Source organism: Peromyscus eremicus, chromosome 13 (assembly GCF_949786415.1).
Source record: "Peromyscus eremicus chromosome 13, PerEre_H2_v1, whole genome shotgun sequence".
Taxonomy (NCBI): Eukaryota; Metazoa; Chordata; class Mammalia; order Rodentia; family Cricetidae; genus Peromyscus; species Peromyscus eremicus.
Genome location: NC_081429.1, coordinates 41,039,602 through 41,066,756, shown reverse-complemented (window position 1 = coordinate 41,066,756; position 27,155 = coordinate 41,039,602). Strand labels below are relative to the sequence as shown.

The 27,155-nt window shown below is 36.8% G+C and overlaps 1 protein-coding gene across 3 annotated transcripts in view; it reads left to right on the top strand.

Annotated features, from left to right (window-relative positions):
• The window catches only part of Spag16 (sperm associated antigen 16), an 814,060-nt gene that overhangs the window by 405,146 nt on the left and 381,759 nt on the right, over nucleotides 1–27,155 (top strand). For all 3 annotated transcript variants that reach the window (XM_059277932.1, XM_059277933.1, XM_059277936.1), the window contains one exon: nucleotides 442–627. In XM_059277932.1, the coding sequence (XP_059133915.1) occupies nucleotides 442–627 (186 nt within the window). The remainder of the gene's footprint in view (nucleotides 1–441; nucleotides 628–27,155) is intronic.

The following is a 27,155-nucleotide window of genomic DNA, read 5'->3' as shown; positions in this document are numbered from 1 at the left end:
CAAGAGCTTTCTCCCTATTGTGTTTTTGAAGGGTCTTAACACATCTAGACAGTCTTCATTTTGAAGTCTCCCTTCTCACATAGTGTAACAACCTTGAACTCAACTCAGCCTAAAAAGGAAAGTGCTGTGTTGGTAAATTAATCAGGAGCACTCTAGAAGATCTAATTTAAAAAGTACACATTAGCCGTTTATCTCATAGTATGAATTCCTAATCAATCAAAGTAAATAATTGTGTAGACTCAAATATTATCATGAAGTCTAGCCATTTAAGTGTGTAACTAAAGCAAACAAACCTCAATTAAACACACATCTCTTGTAATAGTATATATATATATATGTATAAATATATATTTTTATAAGTATATATAAATATACACATGGTTCAGAGAAAAACATGAATTGTTTTTTAAACAAATTATCTTCTTGTTTTCTTGAAAACAGTGGCAACAAGTTGGCTACTTCAAGTGGTGACTCCACAGTTAAATTATGGGACCTTGCAAAAAATGAATGCATATTGACCTTTGAAGGACACAGTCACGCAGTATGGTCCTGCACATGGCACTCTGGTGGTGATTTTGTGGCTTCTGCCTCACTGGATATGACTAGTAAAGTCTGGGATGTCAATAGGTAAGAACCACTTTTCAATATTATCAAGCTATATTGATATACATTTCATGAGTAGAGTGTATTGTTTTCCTCGATATTGACACTGGGAAACATTACCAGAAACTGTTCACTGCTAAGATTACAGAGAGTGATGTAAAAATCTTTATGAAATCCATTTCCAACTCCATTGATCTTTGTTGATATAATAATTCCTTTCTGAGTGTTGAGAACAAGATCAAGCCTGTGTTAAGAGATTAGGGTTTCGTCAACTGAAAGCTGCTTATTAGAAACTGATAGAAATGAATATTTATTTTAAGTAGATTTTTTTTTTGCTCTGCTTAGCACAGGGTTGCTATATCTCTGCACTGTGAAAGTTGGTTTGGCAGTCATGAATATGATGTAGTTGGCTTATGCTCAATTTTTATTGATACCTTGGAATGTTTTCCCAAACCAATAATTTTTAGTAATTTACAAAATGTAAGAAATTATAGACATGAAAGTTTTATATTTGTCTTAATTCAGAACAGACATCCATTTCATTTGCAGTATCAGTAACAGTATTATAATATGTTAAACACAAGAAAGTTGCAAAAATGGTACATTAGGCTATTATCAAATACCTTAATTGCTTCAGTTTAGAGGTTATTTGTCAGGCTTTGGGCCTTGTTTGCTGTTGAAACAATGTACAGGTATTGTGGGATTTATTAAGGCAACTCCATGTAGTTAAAAGGGAGGTTTATTTTGGGGTAACTTACAACAAGTAAAAGGATTGGTTACAGGATCTGGGAGAGGTGAAGTGCAGTCCAGGGGTGTTCTCTGGAAAACTCTGCTCTGTCTACCATCCAGCATCCAGGATTACCAGGAGCCAAGAGAGCCAGCACATTTGGATCTCAGGTCTTAAGGCTTCCCATCTCGGCTCCGCCTTTGGGGCAGACCATAGGTAGGTGTGACAGTTACCACAAGCCTCAATGGGGGTAGTATTTCCAGGCCAAAGCTGGAACAGCTACCTACTACATACAGGTTCCAAATTGTGAATGATAACTCTTGGAATGTTAGGCCAACTATTGTCATCCTATATCCCATATAACTTATTTTAAAAAATAAGAAAATTATGGAGCCATCATAAAGGCTGAGACTTAGAATTACACATACAATTGGTCCCTTAAACAACTGTCCTCCATCCTTCCTGATTATGAGTGGCATTTTGAGAGCAGAGGGCAACTGGGTGCTTGGGACCATAATCAAGACTCTCAGGAAGATTCAGTTGAAGGTTATCTCAAGCTCTGCATATAAATGATTTCCAAAGGCTGTGCATTGGTTACTAAGCTCCTTTCTCTCTGCACTGTGCTTTGTTTCCTTGATGCTACTGCTGGGCTCTGTAAACTTCACCGTGGCTTTGCTGGATGGCATGTCTAGCTGGTGCATGCAGTAGATTATGAGTCTGACAATGGGGGAGGCCTTTCTTCTTACTATCCCTTTCCTCTGAGCTCATTGTAGACTTGCTATCATTCTACTGGCTGTTCTTATCACAGCAGCAGAATCCAGTGACAGGCTTCTTTCTATACAAGCAGCCTCACTGGGGCACCATTTAGAGAGGCAAACCTCAGGTAGCAGATATTGCTTCTCCTTGGTCTGTATTTCCCATCTCTCTCGTAGAATATATCCTCTAGGCAGAGAAACCCCATCACCAGCATGGAAATGCTATCTCCCCTGAGGAATGACTTCAGCCACTTCAACTACGGAAACTTCCTTCTTCAATTCTGGGGTTTTTGTGAAAGCTGAGCATTGATAATTTCTACAGTATTTCCTTTGTGATTTCAGTGTTTAGGTTGCCGGGTCTTCCCTGATGGAGCTTTGTCTGTCCCTTAGCACTTTCTTCTTCTCATTACTTAGTGAACAACTTACATAGCTGTCAGTGCTTTCTGGTAAGCTTTGACCTTTAAGGTAATGGGAGCCCTTACTAGACCTTGACAGATTCAAACGTAGGCAGATAAACAGCACAATCCATCTGAAAGGAACAACTAACTAAACTTTGCATATCCTGTCTGAGAAAGCATGACTCTGAGTGATAGATTTCTACCTAATTCTATCTAAGACAGTTGTTTTCTCAATGGGGCATTATTTTATTTGTAATAATCAATTGCACAAAAATTCCAAGTCTATTATGCTTCCATATCATATGATCAGATTTCATTAATATTGACAATACTGTCATTGGAATTTCAGCATAATTATGTAATTTTAGTCTTTTTCACATTTGACTTAGATGAAGATCCTAATACAAGACTGTAGTGCATTGAAAATATATCTTCAAATCTTTTAACCATTCAGAATGTGTAAACCCAGCTATGGCTAGAAACTGCTTCCCAATGATCTTCACTCCCCTTAGAACAATTTCAAACACTGTGATTTGACAACCTTCCCTTTGACTCTGATATAAATACTGTCATCTCATTGATGCCCAGTAGATATTGACATAGCAGATCAAAATTCCTCTTGATTAATGTCAAAATCCTCTAAATTTAAAATTTTCCATCAATATCAGGACCTCAATCAAATTCATCACCAATGACAAAAACTGATACCGACTTTGAAGCTGAACTACTGCCCACAGGGACATGTAAAGGGAGACATTGATTACATCTGAAGGGCTGTTGATACATCTTTCAGAGTTATAATCAAAACATCAAGTTCTGATTTGTAATTACCCAGGGATCAGAGTCGTGTAGATATGTCTAAACTCTGAGAGTCTTAGTTGAAAATCTTAGGTTGCTTGAAATGGCTTAGTGACTTCAGGGGAGAGTCACTTGCCTTGGTAATTTGGGTGTTGGCAGAAACTGTGTCTTGTTGTGTAGCTTACTGTTCTCTGGATGCCCTGTGGTTCTTAAGAATGGACTATTTTGGACTGATATGTAATGCTGTCATTCAATTGGCTGTTCGCCAAAATGTTAGATCACTGGGAAGCATAACCTGTATAACATTCCAGATAAAGCTTCATATTTGTTGAGCAACGTTGAGATTTTTCTGAACACTATCTAAGGACTCAGTGGGGGGTAAAGTCTCACTCTACAGAGGTTCTGTAGCATATTTTGATGGTCTTCCCAAGGATCACAATATGAACTGATAGATGTATGTGTTGCAGTTAGAAATCATTGTTTCCTACTTTAGTTTTAAAATATGCCCTTTAAGGTCAGTCACTAAGCACTCATACACACTTGAGACACACACACATGCACACACACACACACACCCAAACATATGTGCGTAAGCACATACATATTCATACACTCAGCACATGCACACTCACATGCACATACAAAGACACATACACACAACCACACACATGCACACACACACATACAATGTATCCTGGACCAGAGTGCTTGGCATATGACTGTTTACTTGCGTGAATGAATAAAGAGTCATCCACAAGTACCCATGAAATGTGTACAGTAGGAGTTTTTTACCTTCCAGATCCATATCAAGTTGTGTTATAATTTTCTGTCTTATCCTGCATGAATCTATAAAATAAGAAAAATTGGGTAGAAGTATTAAAAGTGATCTCAGTCACCTGTAAAAAATAATTCACGTTCCTTTTCCTAGGTATTTACATGTAACACCAATGAATAAGTGTTTATTAGATGACTGAACAGTGTTGGGCTGTTACAGATATACGGAGGCTTTCAGATTCAATCACTATCCTCAATGAGTTTATAAGTCATTTAAGGATGTAGGGATTTTGAAGCAATCATAGAATTTGCAATGCATCTGCTCTCCGTATTATTGCACCCAGTATTCTGGGAGAGTCCTGGCTGTTTTGCTTCCAAGGTAACTGTATTTGGCTAAGCAGCGTCATCACCTTGTCACTTCGGTGTTTGGAAGGCAGACCATGTGCTGGCTCCACTTGTCGCTGGAAGGAAAGGGGTTGGAAATGGCCAAAATGTCGCTGAGTGTAGCCGCCTCAGCTACTTCAACCAGACAGCACAAGGGCAGGGACTCGGCAGTTTGTAGCAAGGATAGAAAGGAACAGGGGGACTTGTAGACTTCAACAGCTTCTCCCTCCCAAATGCTGGGAATTAAATGTAATGGCCTTAATGTTCTGTGTATTGTTTCAGATGCCCTTGAAATTCTATGGAGAAAGGAAACAAAGCAAGTTAAGAATCATGTTCAAGTTGTGATTTTTCTCTGTATTTTGTTACTAGGAAGCAGATTTACCAGAAACCTGGGCTTGTGGGAAAATCATGTTGACAAAGAAACCATGAGCCTACAGTTAGTAACTCACCCATTCTTAAAATAGTCCTCGAGGCCCCAAATGTATATCCACAGGAAGTGGACTTCTAGTGTTCTCTAGTCACAAGGGAAAGGAAGAGCACAGAACCCGTGTTAGATACAGCCGTAGAGAATAACAGATACGGGAAAACCTTCTGTGACGCAAAGGCAGGACACCTGCAAGAAAAACGCATTCCAAACCAAAGCAAACTCTGAAACCACAAAACAGACATACAAACGGGCGTGGGGAAAGTCTTCCTCTTGTGAGCATGCCATGATTCCCATAAGGACCTTTCTTCAGTGCCTTGGAGAAGCTCCTTGACTTGCTTTGTTAGGCAATCCACAGAGCCGATGGTTTGTGTTTCTCACGCTCTTTTCCTCTGTTAGTTACCATTTGTACAGCTGCTAATCCGTCCTTGCTCCATCATCGTACACTACATTTGTGGTGTGCAGACAGCAGAAACTTGGTTTTACCTAGTTGATCGGCAGAAGTGACCACTCTGACCGCCTGGGAGCAGCTTCAGTACCATCCAGAGAACACGGACTATGGAATACACGGCAGTGGCTGATTGTGATCTGGGTGGGGTTGTCTCCATTTCTAGATTGGGAAAACAGCAGCAAATAGTTCATATGTGGAGGGAAATGTGGCATCATTATTTGGCGGCCAGAAAGCTGTAGTAGAGATGTTAGTATTCATTTGTTTGCTCCCTTCTCTCACATTCACTAGAAACATGGCCATCTAAGTTCTATTTCTTAGCTTTGCTATTTTTCAAGTGTGGCTGCACTAATAACTTCTATATAGCAAAACAATAGTTAAACTGATAGGGACCATTTTCGTTTTTGGATCTCTAGGGTATGCAATGGCCACAGAAGCCAGTTATTTTTCTTTTAAAAAAATGAGAGAGCAAATCTCCACATGCTTGGATTATATGTCCCTACTCCCTGACCCTCTAGTTAGCCTGTCATGTTGTCTGAGGAACTCAGGAACAGGGGAGAAACTAAGTTACTGATGTCATTTTATCCCAGCCTCTTTGTTAGGGCACTTGCTCCTGCTGGTCTAATACAGGCTTTCTGTGACTATTTTCTAGGTGATGCATTCTCCCTCATGACTTACTTTTAAGGCAACTGGGACAAGTCTTGAAGTATTTGCAAATGTGTAGATAGGGTCACTTCATGAACATTCTGACTATAGTCAATGGCTCTTTAAGTCTCTATTCTCATGTTATGACCTTAATATACGTTGCCATACTGCTGGAGCCTATGAAATCGTAGTAGTCAGCAGAAATACTTGTAAGTATAATAATGGGTTTGCATAGGTTATAATGCCGTAAGAGTAGTTGTAAATTGTTAGAAAAAGTGAAACTATTATGCATGTGCCTCCATTAGTAGAACTATGATTTAATAATGATGAATTAAACAAGCACCAGGATTTAAAGTTTATAGTAGTAGTGACTTTATTCATGGGGAGAGTTGAGAAAGTCAGTTTTACTGATTATAATTAAGCTATAAAAATATAAATAGCATCTTCCATATGGATATTATTCTAGTATTCTAGTTTCCTCCCTGCCTCCCTTCCTTCCTCCCTCCCTCCCTGTCTCCCTTCCTTCCTTAAATATGTATTCTTATTTCTTTATTAAATATGTATTCTTTTCTTTCTTTATTAAATATGTATTTTTCTTACTTTAAAATGTTTTTTTAATGTATGTGTATGTACACAGGCATAATTGTCTATATCTGCATCAGGTGCAAACATGTACCTTGGATGAAGTTAGAGCTGTTGGAACTGGAGTCACTGGTGATTATGAGTCAGCCTATATAGGCAATACAAGGACAGTAAATGCTTTTTAAGTACTGAGCCATCTCCCCAGCTTCCCAGGATTTGTTTGTAGACCTAACAAACATGCAGTGAAGCCCTTATCTAATTTATTATTCTAATCACTACAGCAGTGTGGTGATTTGAATAAGGATATCCCCCAGAAGCTCATATATTTGAATGCTTAGTCAAAAGGAGGTGGGACTTTCTGAGAAGGATTAGAAGTGTGGCCTTGTTGGAGGAAGGGTACTATGTGGGTAAACTTTGAGGTATCAAAAGCCAGTGTGAGAACCTGTCTGTCTCTTTCTGTCTGCTTCCTGTGGTTCAGAAGGTAAAGTTCTCAGCTACTTCTCCAGTGTTATGCCTGCATGCTGCCGGGCTCCCCATCATGATGATCATGGACTAACTCCCTGAAGGTGTAAACAAGGCCCCAATTAAGTGTTTCTCCTCTAAGTTGCCTTGATCATGGTGTCTCATCACAGAAATAGACAGTGACTAAGACAAGTAGTAAAAAAATAGATGAATATAGATGGCATTGTATTGAGAAGAAAAACCATATCAAATGAGTAATAATGTATTAGCCCGAGATGACAAATTTTGTAGAAAGAAAAGCATGAGAGATGATCAAAAATTATGGTCATTAGAAAAGATTATATTTTCAAGGGGTAATCTTTATTGTAAAGCTGATTAATATTTGGTAGGTCTCAAAAAACTGAGACAACTAGCCAAGCAGGTACCCAGGCTCTTCTGAATTTTCTATGGTGATGTCAAAACTTATGTTTTGACCAAACTATTGAAAGGCAAGTGTAACTGCAGTAAATTTAGCAGACAGTTGTTCAGGTCCTTGTGCGTATGTACATTTTGCAAACGGCCTCACAGCCCATCTAGTGCCTTTCAGCTTCATTTTCAATGAAATGGCAGACACCTGCTAGTTTTAAGTACCAAGTTCAATCTGCTTTGCATATTAATAGATGGCTATGGTGAGTTGTGAGATCAGACTATGGAGAGGAGGGGTGAAACACAGATACAATTGGAAGCTCCTGCTCAAAAAGCACTGCCAAATCCAGGCAAAAGTTAAGAAAGGCTTGATCCATGCTGGGGCCAGCGCTTGTAGTAAGAACTCCTTGTATCCTGGGCAAATATGGAAGAGAAAGCCCAGAGGAGTTCTTGAGCTAATATTATCTGTGAGAGACAGAGAAAACAAACGACCTGTTAATATTTAGATGACTAAAAAGGAAGCAGCTCATTCTCTTTATGCTGGCAAATTTCATAACTAAGTATAAGGGGGGATGTCCTTTGACTGTTCCTCTAACATTTCTAGGGAAGAGAACTGAATATTCCTTCTGTCCACTGGCATCGCTTCCTACTGAATTTAATAATTCATCGGTCAATCAAAACCTTGGGCCAGATGAGAGGAGAGAAACAAGGAATCAGTTAAAAGTAGGAAAAGGAAATGTGAAATATTAACATTCTGGTTCAGTGAGTTATTTCCTGTTAGTGAAATGTAGCATTCATTTCTTTTGGACAAATAATGTGCTAAATTGAACTTCAGAATGAGAGAAAATTCTTTCCGAACAACATTTCTTTATTAAAAAGTAACAAAAGTTGGGCTTGATATTTATAATATAAAATACTCCATTAGTACATTTCATGTTCATTGTGACTCACTAGCAAAGTTGCCTGTGCTGGAAAAGAAGGACATATTGTACAATATTAATGATTTTAAGACATAATAATGTAGGAAGAAGTATTAAGACTCAAGGGCATGGATTATTTCTGCACTAATACTTGTCTTGTGTTGTGAGGGTCTCCAATTTGCCTTGTTATACTTGAAAAAGCACCCAAGGCATATATTAACTGATTGCTAAAGTAATGCTTGAAACATGATTATGCTATATTAAAAGAAATGGTGAGGCACCTCTTGTGATTAATATGTCCTGTTCTATCCAATAATGAATCAGCTTTTCTGTCTGCAAATGAATAATGCCTCCTTGGAATATGGGTTTGAAGAGATATCTAAATGTGGAACATAAAGAGAACATGAAAATAATGTTTTTGACTTTAATTTCTCTCTCCCAAAGAGCACACATTGCATGATTGAAGAAATATCTGTTTTGTAAGGAAAAAATATTAAAGTTAAGGTTCATACTTTATTTAGAAAGTTTTAGTGTGATTTAAAAATTTAACAGTTCTCTCATAGCTAATATGGCTTCGTCTGTGTTTGTGAAGAATGCCTACAGCAAGTGCCCACTGCAATAAACTTGATGCGAAAGTTCTTTTATATCATTATGAATGAATCAACAAATAAGAGGATATATTTCATGAGGTCTTTGGAATTTAATCCTATGGCCTTTACATAAGAATACTATTTCATATAAATGAGTTGTATAATTCATATGTAACTTATATCAGATGAGATGTACTTTCTCCTTGTTAGATTATATACCAAATAAACTAAATATTAAAAAGAATTTGGGCAAATAAATTATCCCCTTACACAATAATACTATTTCATAGAAATGAGTTGTGTAGTTCATATGTAACTTACATTAAATGAGATATACTTTCTCCTTGTTATCTTATATGCCAAATAAACTAAATATTAAAAAGAATTTGGATGAATAAATGAGATTAAAGGTATTCTAGGTGAATAAATATACTTTATAATATAATTTTACTTTTTTACTGCCAATCAAGGCAAACACTTTTTCAAATAAAATATACCATTCTTATTAAAAATTGACTTAATAGATGAATTTTTATATTCCTCATTGCTAATGACTAAAAATATTTAATATATTTCTTCACTAATACCTTTTAATATAAAATTATAGTGGTCACAGCATGAGATGAAAGACCAAAATCACACTTGTTAATAGTTAAGTTTATATATACATATGAACATTTTAATGTGCAGAAGTTTAATGTCGACACTCATTACTTTGAATGAAGTAAATTTAAATACTCAAATTAACCTTAAAATGACCTAAAATATTTGTTTATTTTAAATATCTAATGAAAATTACTTTTTACGTCTTTATGATTTATCTGGGCTCCAAAACATGAATCATTTTAAAACAATTCACCTGAGAAAACAAGCACCAAGTGTTGTTTTAAGCAATGTCTCAGAAACATTGCTTAAGGATAATGAAAGCAGTTCCCATCAAAAGTAAATGCTAACATTCAAGTCAGTTGCTAGTGGATTGAGTTGGATGTCCATGTCCATCAAACCAAATGTAAGAAATAAACATAATGCAATAAAGTACTTAAATTATGGTACTTCACATGGCCTGACACCAGTTGTGAAAACTTCAACTTTTACACAAATGCAGAACTTGGTAGTATTTCCTTGGTGGAAAGTGGAATTCAAGAAGGTGAAGGAAAAATCCTTTGTCTGAGCTTTGGTGATCCAGTCACATAGAAAACAATACATGGTGGAACTAATACTTCTAGCAGAGTTTTCCCTTTGAGAAAAGTCATGTATGCAGATTTCCCGTGTCTTCTTGTGCTGTTTACTAGATTACATTAAGTAAGTACTAAAACCTTCTTTCTTAGATATTTATTATTCATGAAGTAACTCAACATGTGTCCCCTGTGTTTCTATCCCTGGATACTCTATGTCCATACCCCTGGAGCCAAAACTACAACCCAGAACCTAAAGTCAAGTGTCTTACACGACTCATATTATACAGCTCAACACAGTAGCTGATAGCCACGTTATACACATTATTAGACAAACTCCAGCTCTGCCACTGACCTAAAACTTAACTTCTTTTCTCTGTGTTTAAGAAGGGAAAACCTAGCAGAGTACAGGCTTCCTGCAATCACTAGTGGGCTAGTTCTCCACTGCAAAAATCATGCAAGCTCAGGAACACACACCAATGAGGCGGACAGCTGGACTGCCAAGCCTTTCCATCTTCCTGTACATTGCTCTCCTCATTGGAGTTTTGCTTTTACCAGCTGCTAGACACTTATCACATAAACATTCAATTAAAGGTTTTCACATGAAGGATGGGTTTTCCTGTGATCTCATTATGGTTTGGGGGTAATTATGTGAGTTTGCTTTGTATTTTGAATGAAGAAGAAATTGTTGAATTTTATAATAGCCTGTTACCAAAGATCAATATAAAACACATCAGAAAGAACAATTAAACATACCCATACTGGCATGAGCTATGGCCTATCTACTTATGATTAAAATATTTTCCCTTTGTACAACAAAGTGAATATCTAAATTATGTAGTTTCTTAAATATGCATGTGAGCTCAGAGATCTAAAGATTCGTATTTTTTATTTATTGGAAATATTACTGTTAGTGTTGAAGATGCAGGATGAGTTAAACATGGGTGCTTGTATGTTACTATCTTAACATATGTCTAAATATAGCTCCATATCCACAAATTAAAAAATTTAAAACTTAAACTTCCTGTTGGCAATAAGTTGTTATCTATCTATCTGCCTATCAATCAATCTATCAATCTATCTATCTATCTATCTATCTATCTATCTATCTATCTATCTATCTACCTACCTACCTACCTATCATCTATCTGTCTCTCTGTCTGTCTGTCAGTCTATGGGGACACATCTATTCAAACCACCACATTATCTAAATATGCATGTATTTGCATATGTGCTTCAGTGTGTGGGTTTCTGTGTGCAAATATGTGGAGGACAGAAGTCAGTGCCAGGAGTCTTCCTCACTCATTCTACACTCTATTTTTTGAGACCAAGTCTCTCACTGAACCTCCAGCTCATTGATTTAACTGACCAGGTAGCCCCACGTGTCCTGCTGTCTTTCCATCCCCAGTGCTGGAATTACACGTGTACAACTTTGCACCAGGCTTCTATGTGGGTGCTGGGAATCTGAACTCAGACTTCCAGCTTGCACAGCAACTGAACCATCTTACAGCTCCTAAATAAATATATTTAAATATAAAACATTTAAATATAGAAACTTTATATTAAAGCCATAAATACTAAAAAAAAGTGAACATTTAAAATTCTTTTCTTGATTTACTTCTCGCAAATAGTTGACAAGCTTGTAATAACATCTATTGTGTTCAGTCTTAGAGGTGACCTATAATTTATTTCATTGTCCACTTTCTAGTTATGTGGCAAATTAAATATACTTTTTAGAAAACTGTTATTACCAATATTTCCACATTAAATGGAAGTTTACTATTTTACATATATGAATTAATGTATCAAGGGCATATGAAAGCAGTAATAAATTATGTTTGTAGCCCCCAAATGCTGCCTATGTGCTTAATATAAATCTCTCATAGAAATATTCTTTTATTTAGCAAACTTGTGCTATTTGTATGTGCAATCACACTTTGTTTTTTCTTTCACTTCCTAATAGATCACTTCTAGACTCACCTTAGACTATAGGATTTAGTGACATCTCTAACAATAACTCACCTCTTCATTATCTGTATTACTGTGGTTTTCATTATCTCTGCTCATATATTTACCACCACAAACTAAGTTTCTAGTTCCCAAATGGAAATGGACTATTCTCCTTCTTCTAAAAGGACATTGGGATTAATCCCATTAAGCTAATAGCCGTGTTGACCTGGGTCACCACAAACATGCCAGCTACTGTATTTTAGATATTGTCCATGTATTCACCAATCAGACTTCACTGCTCACTCACCTCTGATTGCCTTTTCACTGCAGGCTTTGGAATTCAATGCCTCTCATCAGCACCACGTTCTCTATCCCCAACCTCTTCAGTGCACTATTTATCTTCTCGTTTAAGCTGGCGCTCCCTGGAGGACATTGATTCCCTTTTCTAATGGAGCCTGTAACTCCTTCCCTTTAATCCTGCTCAAGAGATTTACAGCTTATAATGAATAATAAGCAAGTTAACTGAGATACATATAATTCATTTTGGAATGTTCATCTATCATGGTGTGTGTGTGTGTGTGTGTGTGTGTGTGTGTGTGTGTGTGTGTGTGTGTTTGCATTACATTTGTTTTTAGAATACTAACACAGATTCCATCTGTCTGAACCTGGTGGTTTGCTGGCGTGTATGTTGCCACTAGCCTGAACAGGGCTTCAACTATAACTGGGAAACTAATAAGCGTTCATGGGAGGACTATATAAAGTGACAATCCCTCATTGCTTTTTATTGTTGCTTATAGACCACCTTCGCTTCCCCTTTGTTCCTCTATAAACCACGCTTTACTGTAAGCACATTCTTCAAGATGGCACCATGATCTTTTTAATTTTATCATAGATGCTACTATCCTACTTACCTCATCACATTTTGACTAGTTTGGTGCTGGATTTACTGTCTTTAATAGTTGCAACATCAGATTCTCAAAATAACCTAGACTTCTAATGCATTCGCTTTTAACTCTCACCACCACTTCCCTGTTTTTTTTTCTCCCTCCAGCCCGTGTCTTCCAGTAGTACTCATTGCAATGGCTCTCGAATTCCAGTAGTGTTAGAAAGAATAAGAACTGTATTATTACATGGAATGGTTTGAATGAGAAGGACTCCCATAGGCTCATATGGCTGAATACTTAGTACCCAGTTGGTGGAACTGTTTGGGAAGGATTGGGAAGTACGGCCTTGTTGGAAGGGGTGTGTCACTTGGGGCTTTGAAGTGTTGAAAGCCCAAGCTAATCCTAGATTAGCTCTCTCTGCCTAGTCCCGGGTCCAGCATCTACCTGCCTGTCCGCTGCGGTACTCGCAGTCATGATAGTCTAGGACTAAGCCTCTAAAACTGTGAGTCTCCAATGAAATTTTTCTTCCCTAAGTTGCTCTATCATGGAGTCTTATTGCAGCAACAGAAAAGTAACACAGACATCTTGAGTAGATTCTAAGCTCCATCACAGTGTTCTCCCCCTTCTCTCACCTTGTGACTTCCCTTGCCATGCTCCTCCTCCATGTCAATTCCCTATGAATTCTCTGCTGATGCTGTTCCTGCACATGGTTTAGCTGCTGTGACTGAGGAAAGGAAAATCACATTCATGCTTACTAGTCTCACTTGATATGTATAACTGCAATTCATAATTGAATTCTACTTCATTTCCTCTGGCAGCTTACTCTACCAGATGAGTATGGAATAACTTGCTCTTCTAACTTCATATTATTAACACTCTCCCCAGTTCTTTCCTCTTTGAACTGAGGACCTTGATTTTTTTATTTCGTTGAGAAAATAGGTCATATTAGAAAATGAATTTTTAATCTGCTAACAATTCCATCAATGATTATATTTTTTCTCCCTTTTCAACTATTGCATATTCAGTTCTGGTCTATACTACTTTGCATTTAGTTGGTTAATCTGAAATAACTGTATTCAGATGTCTGAAATTTCAATATGAGCACCAATGTAACTGTTTATCCAGTATATCATTCCATCAGTAAGCATGCCTCTATTTGCCATCAAAGGTTACTCAGCAGTATGAGAGAGTAGAAGATGCGTCATCTAAACTTCTACTTGTCATGGTGTTATTGGTCAAAGAGGGTCAGTAACATGGTCAAGATTAGAACTCCCTTGGGATATCTCTCTCTCCCTCTCTCTCTCTCTCTCTCTCTCTCTCTCTCTCTCTCTCTCTATATATATATATATATATATATATATATATATATATAAGAACTGGCATACAGGAAAGTCACCTGACAACTATTATTCTGGACTAAATATTTGGCCCCCCAGACCAAATTCATGTTGAAGTTCAAGTACTTAATATGGAGGTATTTGGAGACAGGGACTTTGGGAGATAATTAAGTCATAAGGATGGTGCTGTCATTGGTGGGATTAGTGGCTTTAGAAGAAGACATGGAAATGTTGTCTTTGCTGTCCTTGTTGTCCACCATGTTAGGGAGTGTAAGAAGACAGTCATCAACAGACCATGGAGCAGGCTAGACATTTTGTCTGCTGGAAATTTAATCTCAGAATTATTAGCTTATAGAACCACGAGAAATAAATGTCTGTCTTAGCTACACATCATCCACCTTAAAACAACCTATACTAACTATTTGCAAGGAAAATGCCCTGTTTTTGCATCTTTATTCACATTACAGTAATTGCCTTGTAAATATAGATGTATATCGATCTTTCATCCATATGTCATAGTGCATAGAATTGATACACTTCACTTGATCTAAGATTGAATTACAACTTTTGACACAATCCCTAGACCACAATTAGGTCTGACTTAGGGAGGTTTTTGGAAAAATACTTAAAAATCATCACTGGAGTAATTTTAAGGCTATACGTGCATGTCTCCTCTGTAAATTTTAGATGATCCTTATTAAGTTTTACTGCTTTTTATAGTGAACTTATTTAATACAGTAAGTTGAAATGGACCCACTTTCTCAATGATAATTACATAATTTTGTATTTCATCAAACTTAGGAAATGGACATTAATACAGTATTATTTAGTCAAGCAGATACATTAACTAAATTTCACCAGGTGTTTTTTGTTTTTTTTTTTTCTGTCTCTGTGTGTGTGTGTGTGTGTGTGTGTGTGTGTGTGTGTGTATGTGTGTGTGTGTGTGTGTGTGTATGTGTGTGTGTGTGTGTGTGTGTGTGTCTGCCTATGCATGTGTAGTTTGAAACTTTATCAAATGTGTAGGTAAGAGTAACCATTATAGGTAATATTAATAGTCAGATATACACAGATGCATCACTATTAAATTCTTTATATTTTTCTTCAATCCATGCTCTTTCCTCAGCCTACCTCTTGGAAACCACTAAAATGTTGTGCCTCTCTATAATAGCCAATGTCATATAGCTGGAATCATACATGATGTCACCAACAAGGAACAGCTTTTCATTTTTCAAAAATTTGGCACCATAACCCAGAAATTTATTCAACTGTTACACATAGTTATGGGTAATAGTTCATTCTTATTTCTTGCTGAATAATAATTATTGTATGCACAGTCCACAATTTACTTGTTCATTCAACCCTTGAAGGACATCTGGTTAGATTCTAGTTTGGGGATTTTATAAATAAAGCTGCAGTGAACATTTATAGGCAGGTTTTTGTGCAAATCTAAGCCATCATTTCTCTGGGATATATATCCAAAAAAGTAACTGCCAGGTCATATGGTAAATGGATCTTTAATGTTACAGAGTGTGGGGCTTTTACCCACCACCCCCACAGTTCCCCAGAGTTTTCTTGAGTGCGAGCAACAGGAAATATTAGATAGAAGGATTTATTGCGGAGAATCTTGCGGAGATAAACAGATAGAAAATAAAGGATAGCCTCGAGAGGGCCTGGAACCTATTCCAATGGGCCCGACTGTCTCTGCCCCAGGGCTTTTATAGAGACGACAAGGGGTGGAGCAAAAGACCTCCTCCCCCAGCACAGCCAAGTGCAGACCATCTCAGACACCTGCACTCAGGCACGTGGTCCTAATTATCCTCTATGCGGACCTGCTGGGTAAAGCCATGAGGAACCCGAGAACGGGCTCCCACAACAGAGCAGTGCCATATTTTTTTCCAGTGTAACTATGCTCTCATTGTCAATACCCGAGAAGTAGAGTCTCAGCATCTTTGCCATCATTTGTTAATATCAATGAATATTTAGTGCAACCATTTTTAAAGAGATATAGTTGTATCTTGTTATGATATCAATTAGAATTTTTCTCATGGCTGATGATAGTTAAAGATACTTTTGCATATTTATTTTGTTAGGCATGTCTTCTTTATGAAATATCCACACAAACTTTGGTCCTTTTTCTGATTGAATTGTTTTCTTCCAATTATAAAATAAGTTTTAAAATCAGGCCATATAATTCCAACTTTCACATTTTTCCTTGTTTATTTGTATTTTGCTAATTATGTTGAGTGTTCCAGTTCCATTATCTTGAGAGCTCTACTGTTTTTCCTTGTCTTGCAATCATTCAGTCTGTTTTACTGGTAATCAGAAAACTTCATATTCCTACCCTATTTACTTCTTACATATTAGCCTTCTGCTCATCGTGAATGTCATCCATTCGTCTTGTCCTCCATTCATGATGCCTCTAGATTCTTCTCCAGAGATTTACTTATACTTTCTCCCAAAAGATTAGAGTTGAAGACTCACCTATCCTGGCTACTCTTCATTTCTGATGGCCACAATTTTCTTTGTTGTTAACTATTCGCATTAGAGTGAAATTGTGAGTTTTTAAACCTTAAACACACACAAAAATGTGCTCTTCCTACATGTAATCAAAAACTTTAAAATGAAAATGAAAAATAAAAGAAGTAAGAAAGCACATAAAATTTCATTTTTTTCATGAAGGTCATATTAGTGTGGCTCTATTTATTACATTATGAATATGAAATTATTTTAAAAGTCCCCTCTTTCTCTTTAAATTTTTCCCCTTGTATCTGTGTCTACCCTTTCGCCCCTTCGGTAATATGATGCAGCTGCTTTCCTGGTGCCTAAGGCACACGCATCTTTTTTCTGTTGTGTTTTTGTGAATAATTTGTTCTATGTCATGAAGCATTTCTGTTTCTGCTCTAGTTCTCATTCTCTTTATTTTCTCTCTGCCACATCCCAATAACTTGCTTTCTCTCCCTTTAAACTAACTGGAGTTCCTCATAGTTAATTATGTACTATAATAGCTCATCTTCTGTCTCATTGTTTCCCTTAGTATTTATTCTTAAATCTTTACACTGTTCCAAATAGTTATTTTACAATTTTTTTTCCATGTGAATTACTTTGCATATAGTAAAATTGGCCCTCTACTTAACATTATATATCTCATGGCGCCTCAACTCAAAGGAATGATTTCATACAATTCTTTTGATCCATTTTCTTCTGCAATATGGTCTCTATGACTTCATCTTCACATAGCTGTATTGAATGGGAAGTAAAGAAATCTGAGTAGTTTTGAAAAACTCTTTCAGATGATTTACTAACATAATATTTATAATATAGAGCAAAAAGAATGTTCCCCATGGATGAAAATAATGTCTGCAGTTGCTTACGTCTGGGGGGCAAGGGTGCCACTCAGCCATAAGATTTCTGTCTGATGTGCAATTTCCCCTCATCCAATGCTGCAAATCTCTAATGAATTAAAAACATCTTGTCAAAATAATCACAAATTTTTTTCACTTTCAAATGTGTGTTTGTTTGCACTATGAGAATAACTTCCCTCACCTTGCTCATCAACGCATGTAAGCTGCTACAAAGAACTGAGAGATTGTGCTTGCTCGCTGCATATTTAACTCCAAATACTACTGCCAGGCTCATGTGTGCCCTGTATTTTGATTACATAATGAGGCATATGAAATCAGGTTTTAGTCTGACAAAATTGAATCGCAGAGGAACCATGTGCAGAGATGCCTGTGATCCTGTAAGTAGGTGAGTTATGTGAAGAAGTAGATTCAGGGTATTTCCTAAACTAACATTAATTAAAATGACTTCTTTCTTCCCACGTAACAAATCTTGGTTGTATAACTATGCTTAACCAAGGACAAGCATGTCTGTGTAAATGTAGCTGTCATTCAGATGACACAAAAATATAGGCTGTTGGATCAGAAGTGCCGAGGCCTCTTTCACTGCATACATCTATGCTTAGGTGACACCGACTGGCACGTATTTCTTATTCATGAGTTCTACTGCACGAGGAAGCCTCGCCTGAATTTTAAACTGTTACGGGATGTGAATACATTCTAGCTTAGAATTAGGTAAACTGGTCATAGCATATCAGAGAGAAGTCGGTAGCAGAGCCACTGCCTGCAAAGCACGCTTTTCATGTGGGCTCTGGCTCTCATGGCTGTTCCAATATTTATAAGTTCATCTTTATTTTCCTATAGTCTTTAGAGATTTAGGGTGAAGTCTTAAAATTCCAAACCCTTCTCATTCCTCTTCAGGTACTACTCATTGTTTTCCAGTTCTTAGGTCTCTGTGTCTAGAGGGGCACACATGCATTGGAGAATCATTGCCTCCTTAGCCTATCTTCACCTTCGGTCTGTTTTCACTATAGTGAATGCACAGTTCACATAGCCCTTCAGCAATGGCCTGTCCCTTAGAAGCATCTACTGGTCATTTGGATAATTGATGTCTGTAGCTTCCTGGCCCATCTTCTTGAAATGGATTGTGAAGGGTACTTCTTTTGCTTAAGGAATCATTTCTTATTTCACCATCAACATGATTTTCTTTAGAAAGCATTTGGAATAGTTTGGCTAATAATTTTGAAACATTTTTTATATTGACAATGAAGTCTTTTTAAGTATTACTCCAATACTTAAAACCTCAAGTCAAGAGATGTCAGATTATCCAGCTGAAAATTCAGGATTTTGTAATCTGAGGATGGCTTGTAGACTCTGAATAGGTAAAAACATTGAGGGAAATTTTAGAAAGTGTAAAATGTACTTTCTTGTATATTTAAAATGTGATTGTTAAATTTGGCTAGTGTGTTGACACAAAGTGGCATTCAATAGAAACACAAATTATAATGAAGTGAATTTTAAAGATCATCTAAATGTAGCAGAAATAAGACAGGTTAGGTGAACTCAAGATCACAATAGTAGCATGTCTCTTTTTTTTATTAAGAAAACTTTTTCATTCATTTTATATACCAATCAAAGATCCCCCTCTTCCCTCCTCCTGAACCTCCCACCAGCCTCCCCCTCACGACTCATCCCCCACTCCCCCCTCACACAAGAAGGCAAGGTCTCCCAAGGGGAGGCACATCCAGTAGAGGCAAGTTCAAGCCCTTTCCTCTGCCTCAAGGCTGCAGGAGTTATCCCATCATAGGTAGTGGGCTCCAAAAAGCCTGTTCAGCAAAGGCCCTAGCATTCCAGGCCCTGGGTTCCAAAAATCCAGCTAAAATTAAATTAATTATAAAATAAAAATATTGCAAAAAAAAGCCTGTTCATGCACCAAGGAGGGATTCTGATCCTCCTGCTAGGGGGCCCCCAAAGCAGATCAAGCTACACAACTGTCTCTCCCTATAGAGGGTCTAGTCCAGTCCCATGCAGGCTCCACAGCCATTGATCCAACTTTCATGAGTTCCTACTAGTTTGGTTTGGTCATCTCTGCAGATTTTTCCATCATGATCCTGATCCCTTGCTCATAGCATCCCTCTTCTCTCTCTTTGACTGGACTCCAGGGGTAGCATCTCTTTAAAGTAGAGTAACATTTATGATTATGATAGCAACATAGAATGTGACATTACATCTCCACTTCTTAATAGAAATTGCTATTCTAAATGCACAGGCATGCAAACCACAGAAATTATTATTAAGAGGGAAACAAATGCCTGAACTGGGCTTTCTATTCTTAATTTGATTTGTCTGTACTCTTCTTTACCAGAAAGGAATTAAACCAGTCCACAAGGATAAATAAGATATGACAAAATTTAAGTTAAAATTGGAGGAGAAAACAAAGGATAAATAAATAGAACCTGAAATATATCAAAATATATATTCAGTGTGTTGATACATCAAGATGCATTCTGTAATAAAGCATCTCCATTGTTGATCCACACACTGAAGTTTAAGTTTTCAAATAACCAAGAGAAGGCAATTGTCTTTTTATTTGTACAAGAAAGGGTGTTTGAGATGTGTCTAAACTAGTATAAAGAAACAAATATGATGGATTAGGAGAGGATTTTACCTGAAATTGCTCATCATAGAGCAAATGTTCTCTAGAGTAGCCTCATAATGAACCTGGGAGGCAGAGGCAGGAGGACCACTGCAAGTGCAAGTACAACATGGTCAGCATAAAAAGTTCTGGGAAATCATGGACTATGGTATTGAGACCACATCCTTACATCCTATAATGAATGCAGAAAGGTATATACAGGAGAATACAAAATACTCAAAAGTAAACCAACACTATAATAATACTCGAAAAATTAAGTAGCAATATGTATAGCATATTAAAAGATATAATACAATGCAGGAAAATACATAGGCAATGAAATGTTTCAAAGGGTAGTAATTAAGAAAAAATAGGAAGGACTTTATTCTCCAGAGAGCACAAATTACCAAAGAAAGTTCAAAGACCTGTCAATAGTTACAGACAACTGTCACCCAGGTATGGTGTTACACAACTGTAGTCCCTGCATTTGGGAGGCTGAGGTAGGAGGACTGTGGGGTCCAGGCTAGCCTATGATATCTGTCTAACAAGGCATTGTCTCAAAAGGAAGCAGAGAGATGAACAAGTTGTGAGATAGACATAAACTTGCACTCGCCAAATTTTATCTTAAAAGTAGATCAGCAGCAGAAAATCACACATATAGGGTGAAATATAATATAGCCATGCCATTCTTTCATCTCTGCATTTGAGATGGCGTTCACCCAAGGAGAAGGTGAAAAAGTCTTCATTGGCTCACATACTGAAATTTGGAGGAGTCGGAACTGAGTTCTCAGGCAAGCTTTCAGATCAGCCCTTGGAGTGATTTTGATGACCACTGTGTGATACATCTTGGAACTCATTCCAACCGTGTTAATTGTTAATTGGCAAAGATGTATAAGCCACACTATTCATTGGAGATGGAGTTAAGTAGGCTAGTAACAGCATTAGAAATAGCAGCCAGGTACAGAGATGCAGATAGAAGACCTTGGGCAGAACAAGGAGGTGCTCTCTCAAGTGCTGCATTCGCTGTGAGTTTATCCCCATGTGTATGGCTTAAGTAGGCTTTAAAAAACACAAATGTCCAAAATTACTCTTAACCTTATTGGATTAAGACAAAAATATCCTGGAGAGGTAGACATAATTTTGAAGAAAAAATGTACTGAACACTGGAAATAATAGATAATGCTCAGCTGTCTCCTGCTAATAAAGAAGTACACAGAGAAATATTACATACATGAAAAGGGCCAGTTGGCCAAAGAAGGTGACTATAAAGAATTTTTAAAAATTCAATACTACTCCTGCAAACAGTAAAGATATATTTAATATGTTAAGTGTAGATAATTTTAAATACAATTTACTTGCACAGAAAAATGATATTTCTGAATATTTAAATTTAGGAAAGATGAGATAAAATACAGAAAACTAGAAGCAAAATGAAAATCTTATGATACCAAAGATAACTATTTAAAAATGTGGTGAGGGACATGTAGATAAAGTGGAAGTTTTTATGGGTGAAAAGATGTATACAAGAAATAATGTATAAAAAGGAATTCCCAGAAATAAAGAAATATTTAGGTCTTTGAATACAAATCCGTGCCTGAAGAATTAGCTGATGAAGATTTAAAAATGCAATACATAGACATTCATATAGGCATATTCTAGTAAAATGTATAATTTTAAAAATGGAAAAAAGCCATGACAATTGTAAAGTGCAACTAATTTGTCCAATAAGATGTTATCAGAATAGTTCTGCAATGTGACATGTTAACAGGGAGTTAGTTTCAAGTAAAAGGTTTTAGAAGAAAAACAAGTTATGATAATCCCAAAGTTTCACCTCCCGATATAGTAGCCCTAAACTGTAAAATGTATCTTTGAAATAAAAATGAATAATCATTCAAGCCAATTCATGATATGAGTCAAAAGATAGAAAAAATATGAGGAAATTGGACATAATGAATATAATAAGCATAAATTACAGAAAATATAACTAATACCTGAATAAATTCTGTGAGAAGAGTAATCTGCTATGTATGTGGGTTTATATAATAAAATAAGACAACATAACATAACATAATAATAAATATATACCACCCAAACCACATTTAAGATGGGCAATTAATATTTTAAATATGTCCACAGAGTTGTGCAGCCATTACTTCAATTAGAACATATAAAATGTTCTTGCATTATAAAGAAGCCCTGGGGCTAGAGAGCTGATTCAGTGGCTAAGAGCACTGGCTGCTTTGCCAGAGAATCTCGGTTTGAGTCCTAACACCCTCATAGAGGCTCACAATTGTCTGTAACTCTAGTCCCAGGAAGTCTAATACTGTCTTCTGACCTCCATGGTCACTGCTCACACACGGTGTACTGACATACATGGAAGTGAAACACCCACACACAAACATAAGTTAAAAAAAAAAAAACCATGAAAGTAACCTCATCTGCAAGGAGTGACCCATCATTTCTCCTTCCCGGGAATGTGCGACCAGTAATGAATGTACTTGTTATGTCTATGGACTCACCTCTTGTGAACATTTTATGTTAATGAAAGTGCACACTGTGTGGCTTCTGTTGACTTTTTTGTTTTATCATAATGTATTTACCCATAAGCCACTGGTGGGTATCTGAGACACTTCTCTATTTTTGACTAGTATGAATTACATGACCATAAAAACACGTATACGTGTGAACATATGATTTATTATTAGATGCACAGATAAGAGTAGAATTTCTGGGTCATATAATAAGGTTGTGCTTAACCTTTAGTGGAAGTAGCAAGTGATTTTTCAAGTATCCTTTTCATCCTTACCAGCAATGTATGAAGAATTCCCATTTCCCCCAACTCTTGTCAATGATTGTTGTTACTCAATTTTAAAATGTGTTCATGTCACAACTGTCTTTCTTAGTAATTATGAAATTATCTCACATTGCGGTCTTGATTTTCATCTCCCTAATGGATAGTAGTGTTAAGTGTTTTTCATGTTTATTATGCATTTGCATATCTTCCTTCAGTAAATAAAAGTCTGTTGAGATCCGTTACCTATTTAAGATTCTGTTATTGAGTTAGTTGTAGGACTATATCTATATATTATATGTTAGAGAAAATTATTTTAAAATATTTTCTTCCATTTTGTAACTGTCCACATTTTTAAAAGAAGAGTTCTATTAATTCTTTAAACTTTGCTAATAACTATCAATGAATTCATTCAGACCTCATTTTTTCCTTTGAGGTAAGACATTTCCAAACAGAAATTATGAGATATTGGAGCTTAGAGAGTTAATAAGCCATTGCAAAGACACAATTCAAAGGATCCTTAATTTTTTCTAAGAATGAAATGGGCTTCAGGAGATAGTTAATGATTTTCTTAGTTTCCATCTGAAGGGAGACTCTGCTGGTATTTGGAAGATTGAAAATTGAGTGGATTGAAGTGTTTCCTCTCTAAATCTGTATGTAAAAACCCTCACTCTGAAGTAACTTTATTTGGAAATGGGGACTTTAAAGAAATGAATAAGGTTTAATAACTATAGAGAATGCCTTATCAGAAGGGATTTGTGTCCATATTAGGAAGGGAAAGTATCTGAGCACACAGAGGGTGAGCATGCTGGGGTGTGAAGATGACCACACATGAGTCAATAAGAGAGGTCTTGAGAGAGACTAACATTGACAAACGTGGATCTTAGTCTCTCACCTCCAGAAATACTGGTTAAGCTGTTTAGTCTATGGTAGTTAGCTATGGCTTATTATCGCATGCCAATTCATGTTTTTGATTTCTTCTTGGGTCAGTTTCAGGAGTTGTCTTAATAAAAAAAGAAGGCTGTCTTTCAATTATGACTGTGTCTCCACCACAGACTGCAGCCAAACTGTGCCATTAAGCACCATTCAAACATGAGGTGGTAGTGTTATTGACTTTAAGTTCAGTATCAATATATTCACAATATGTGCATCCAGAGAAAGGAGGGGGAAGTTCACCACACCATGGATAAAGAGGCCTGAGAATGTGCTGATGTAGTACTGACAATATAGGATGAAGCTAGAGCAAGAGGAGCAGAGATATCCAACAAGAGTTCTGTAGTTATTATCCAGTGTCAGAAACGTGTTCAGCCTCCCCTTACTTCATTTTCTTAGAAAGACATATGGCACATAATTATTCATAACTAATATGGTAAATAGTGTGTGAGTGGTATGTGTTTAAATAGAAAACCACATGAAACAAGGTTATATTTCAATTTGTTGACAAAATGTGGCAATCAGAGGCTCACAGGGACCTAACTGTGTTTTCCCACTAGAAAAATATGGCTAAGCCTTTCCTAATTGAATGCTACTGGTGACTTTACAGAACAAAACCATGAGAATAAATGGTCTCTTCAGGCTATTTAATGTAATTTCTTTTTAACTGAGGTAAGAAAAGAAGCAATATGCCATTAATATTTTCTTTTTGACTTACTTTGTAGTCTTTTGTTATTAATGCATATATATATGTATATATATATATATGCTTGATATTACTTGCTCTCAACTTGAAGAACAATATTTACTATTACTAAAACTTTATTTGCCAGCAATAAATTCTCTTAATTTTCTTTTTTTGTAAGATTTATAATCTTGACTTGTTTTTTAGTCCTGATGAATGTGAATTTTTTGACAGACTTTTTAAAAAAATTCAGTACATTGACTTTGTCATGTATACTTTTCAATATTTCAGATCCAAAGTCAGCTGTTAATATTTTGGGATTTCATTAAATTATCAGTGTGATTTTTCTGTTATTTCTAAGGCTATCTGGGTGTGAATATTTGCTTCCCACTCTGAGTTCTTTGAACTTCTTAAATGAATAAGTCACATCTGAGATGTTTATAGATATAATCTCTTCATACATTTCTGGATTCCCCCTTTTTGATATTCCCAGTATATGGATATTGATGGGAATAGTGTCTCATATTTCTTGCAGGGTTTCTTTACCTTTGTATATGTATTTTTAATTGCTTTCTTCAAATTACATATTCTATCCGTCTTTCCTCAAGTGTGTTGTTTCTTTCTCCTGACAAGTTAAAACCTACTGTTAAACCCTTCAAGCATGTACTTTTCATCTAAATTACAGTATTTTTAATTTTTTTTCCTTTTTTGTTATTATGTATTATTTTTATTATTAACCTACCCCCCATTCCTACCTCCTCCAAGGCAAGATTTCCCATGGGGAGTCAGCAGAGCCTGGTACACTCAGTTGAGGCAGGTCCAAGCCCCTCCTCCCTGCACCAAGTCTGTACCAAGTGTCCCACCATAGGCACTGGGCTCCAAAAAGCTGGCTTATGCACCAGGGATGGGTCCCGATCCTACTTCTTGGGTGGGTGTGTGGGGGCTAAACAGTTCAAGATAAACAGTATGTGAAAGTCTGAAATTACTATTCCTTCTTTTCATCAAAGTCTGTATTTTTTTATGACATCTTTACTGGCATCAGATATTGCTTTAATTATTGAAAATACTCTTCAGTTTTAAGAACTCATTTATATAACTCTTTTGAAACCCTTCTTTGGTGAGTGCCATATCCCGACCTCTCAAGGTTCTCACTGCCTCTATATTGACCTGTGGATGAGTCACTCTGCTTGATTTCTTTGTGTGCCTCAAATCCTTTTATCCATAAATTGGACATTTGGGATGATTAAATGCAAACTGGGCAATGATTCTCCTCCTCTCCCCTCAGGTCTATAGCTTAATTTTGTATTTGTTCGGTGACTGTATTGGTAATTCAGTAGTCAGTCTTCCCTGCACTGTGCAGCTTTTGAATCACTCAGCAGAAGATGCAGTCATGGACCCAGATGTGAATATCCAACCATGCCTAAGTTACAAGGTTCTCCCAGCTTCAGTTTTATAGTATATTTCTTTACCTTTTCTTTCCCTCATAGTCTGTTTTTCCTGGTTTTACACTCAGCTATTCACATTCACCAAATGGTAACTGACTGTTCTATTATTTTAGAGAGTATCTCAGGTCAGAAATTGTTGCACTGTTTATTTCTAGTTAACACCTCAGTCTCTTTGCCATATCATGCATTGTTTGTGTGCTCTCTGGGCCTTCCTCCCTCCCCAAGTATTATTTTTGTTTTTAGCATCCTTCTCTCTCTCTCTCTCTCTCTCTCTCTCTCTCTCTCTCTCTCTCTCTCTCTCTCTCTCTCTCTTGTTATCTTTGGGCTGTGAGCCTTCTCCTAATTGCTTACTACCAACCCTCACCCCCACTCCATCATTTTCTACAGCATTGCTATACCTAAATTGTCTCCATGCTTTGGTCTATATATAATCAGACTCCTTAGATAGAGCCATGGGGGCTTTCTGTTCTGGCGGATTGTTCCATTTCATGAGTAGAATGGCTGGGTACAGTCCAGAGAACAGTAGCTTCTTGCTTAGAGTAGCATACCTGTTTGATGAATAGGGTACCTATTAATGGTGGCACTAGTCTCCTGTTATGGTATATGCATCTTTAGAGGGAGCTGAACCAATATTGTCTGGGGCCAGAATTTTAACTATTTGAATTTGAAGTATAACTTCTACCCAACAGTAAGGGCCTTGACCTTCCTAGCCTTTAAGAAACTGGATCTCGCCGGGCGGTGGTGGCACACGCCTTTAATCCCAGCACTCGGGAGGCAGAGCCAGGCGGATCTCTGTGAGTTCGAGGCCAGCCTGGACTACCAAGTGAGTTCCAGGAAAGGCGCAAAGCTACACAGAGAAACCCTGTCTCGGAAAATCAAAAAAAAAAAAAAAAAAAAAAAGAAAAAAAAGAAACTGGATCTCTGGCCTGGGATATGAAAAGGCATGGAACCTCATCTTGTTAATGTATGAGTAGAATAGGATTACTACCACATTTCTCCTGAGGATTTTAGAATCCAATTTTAAGACAAATACTGTAGCCTCTCACTTTTCTTAATTAAATTCGATG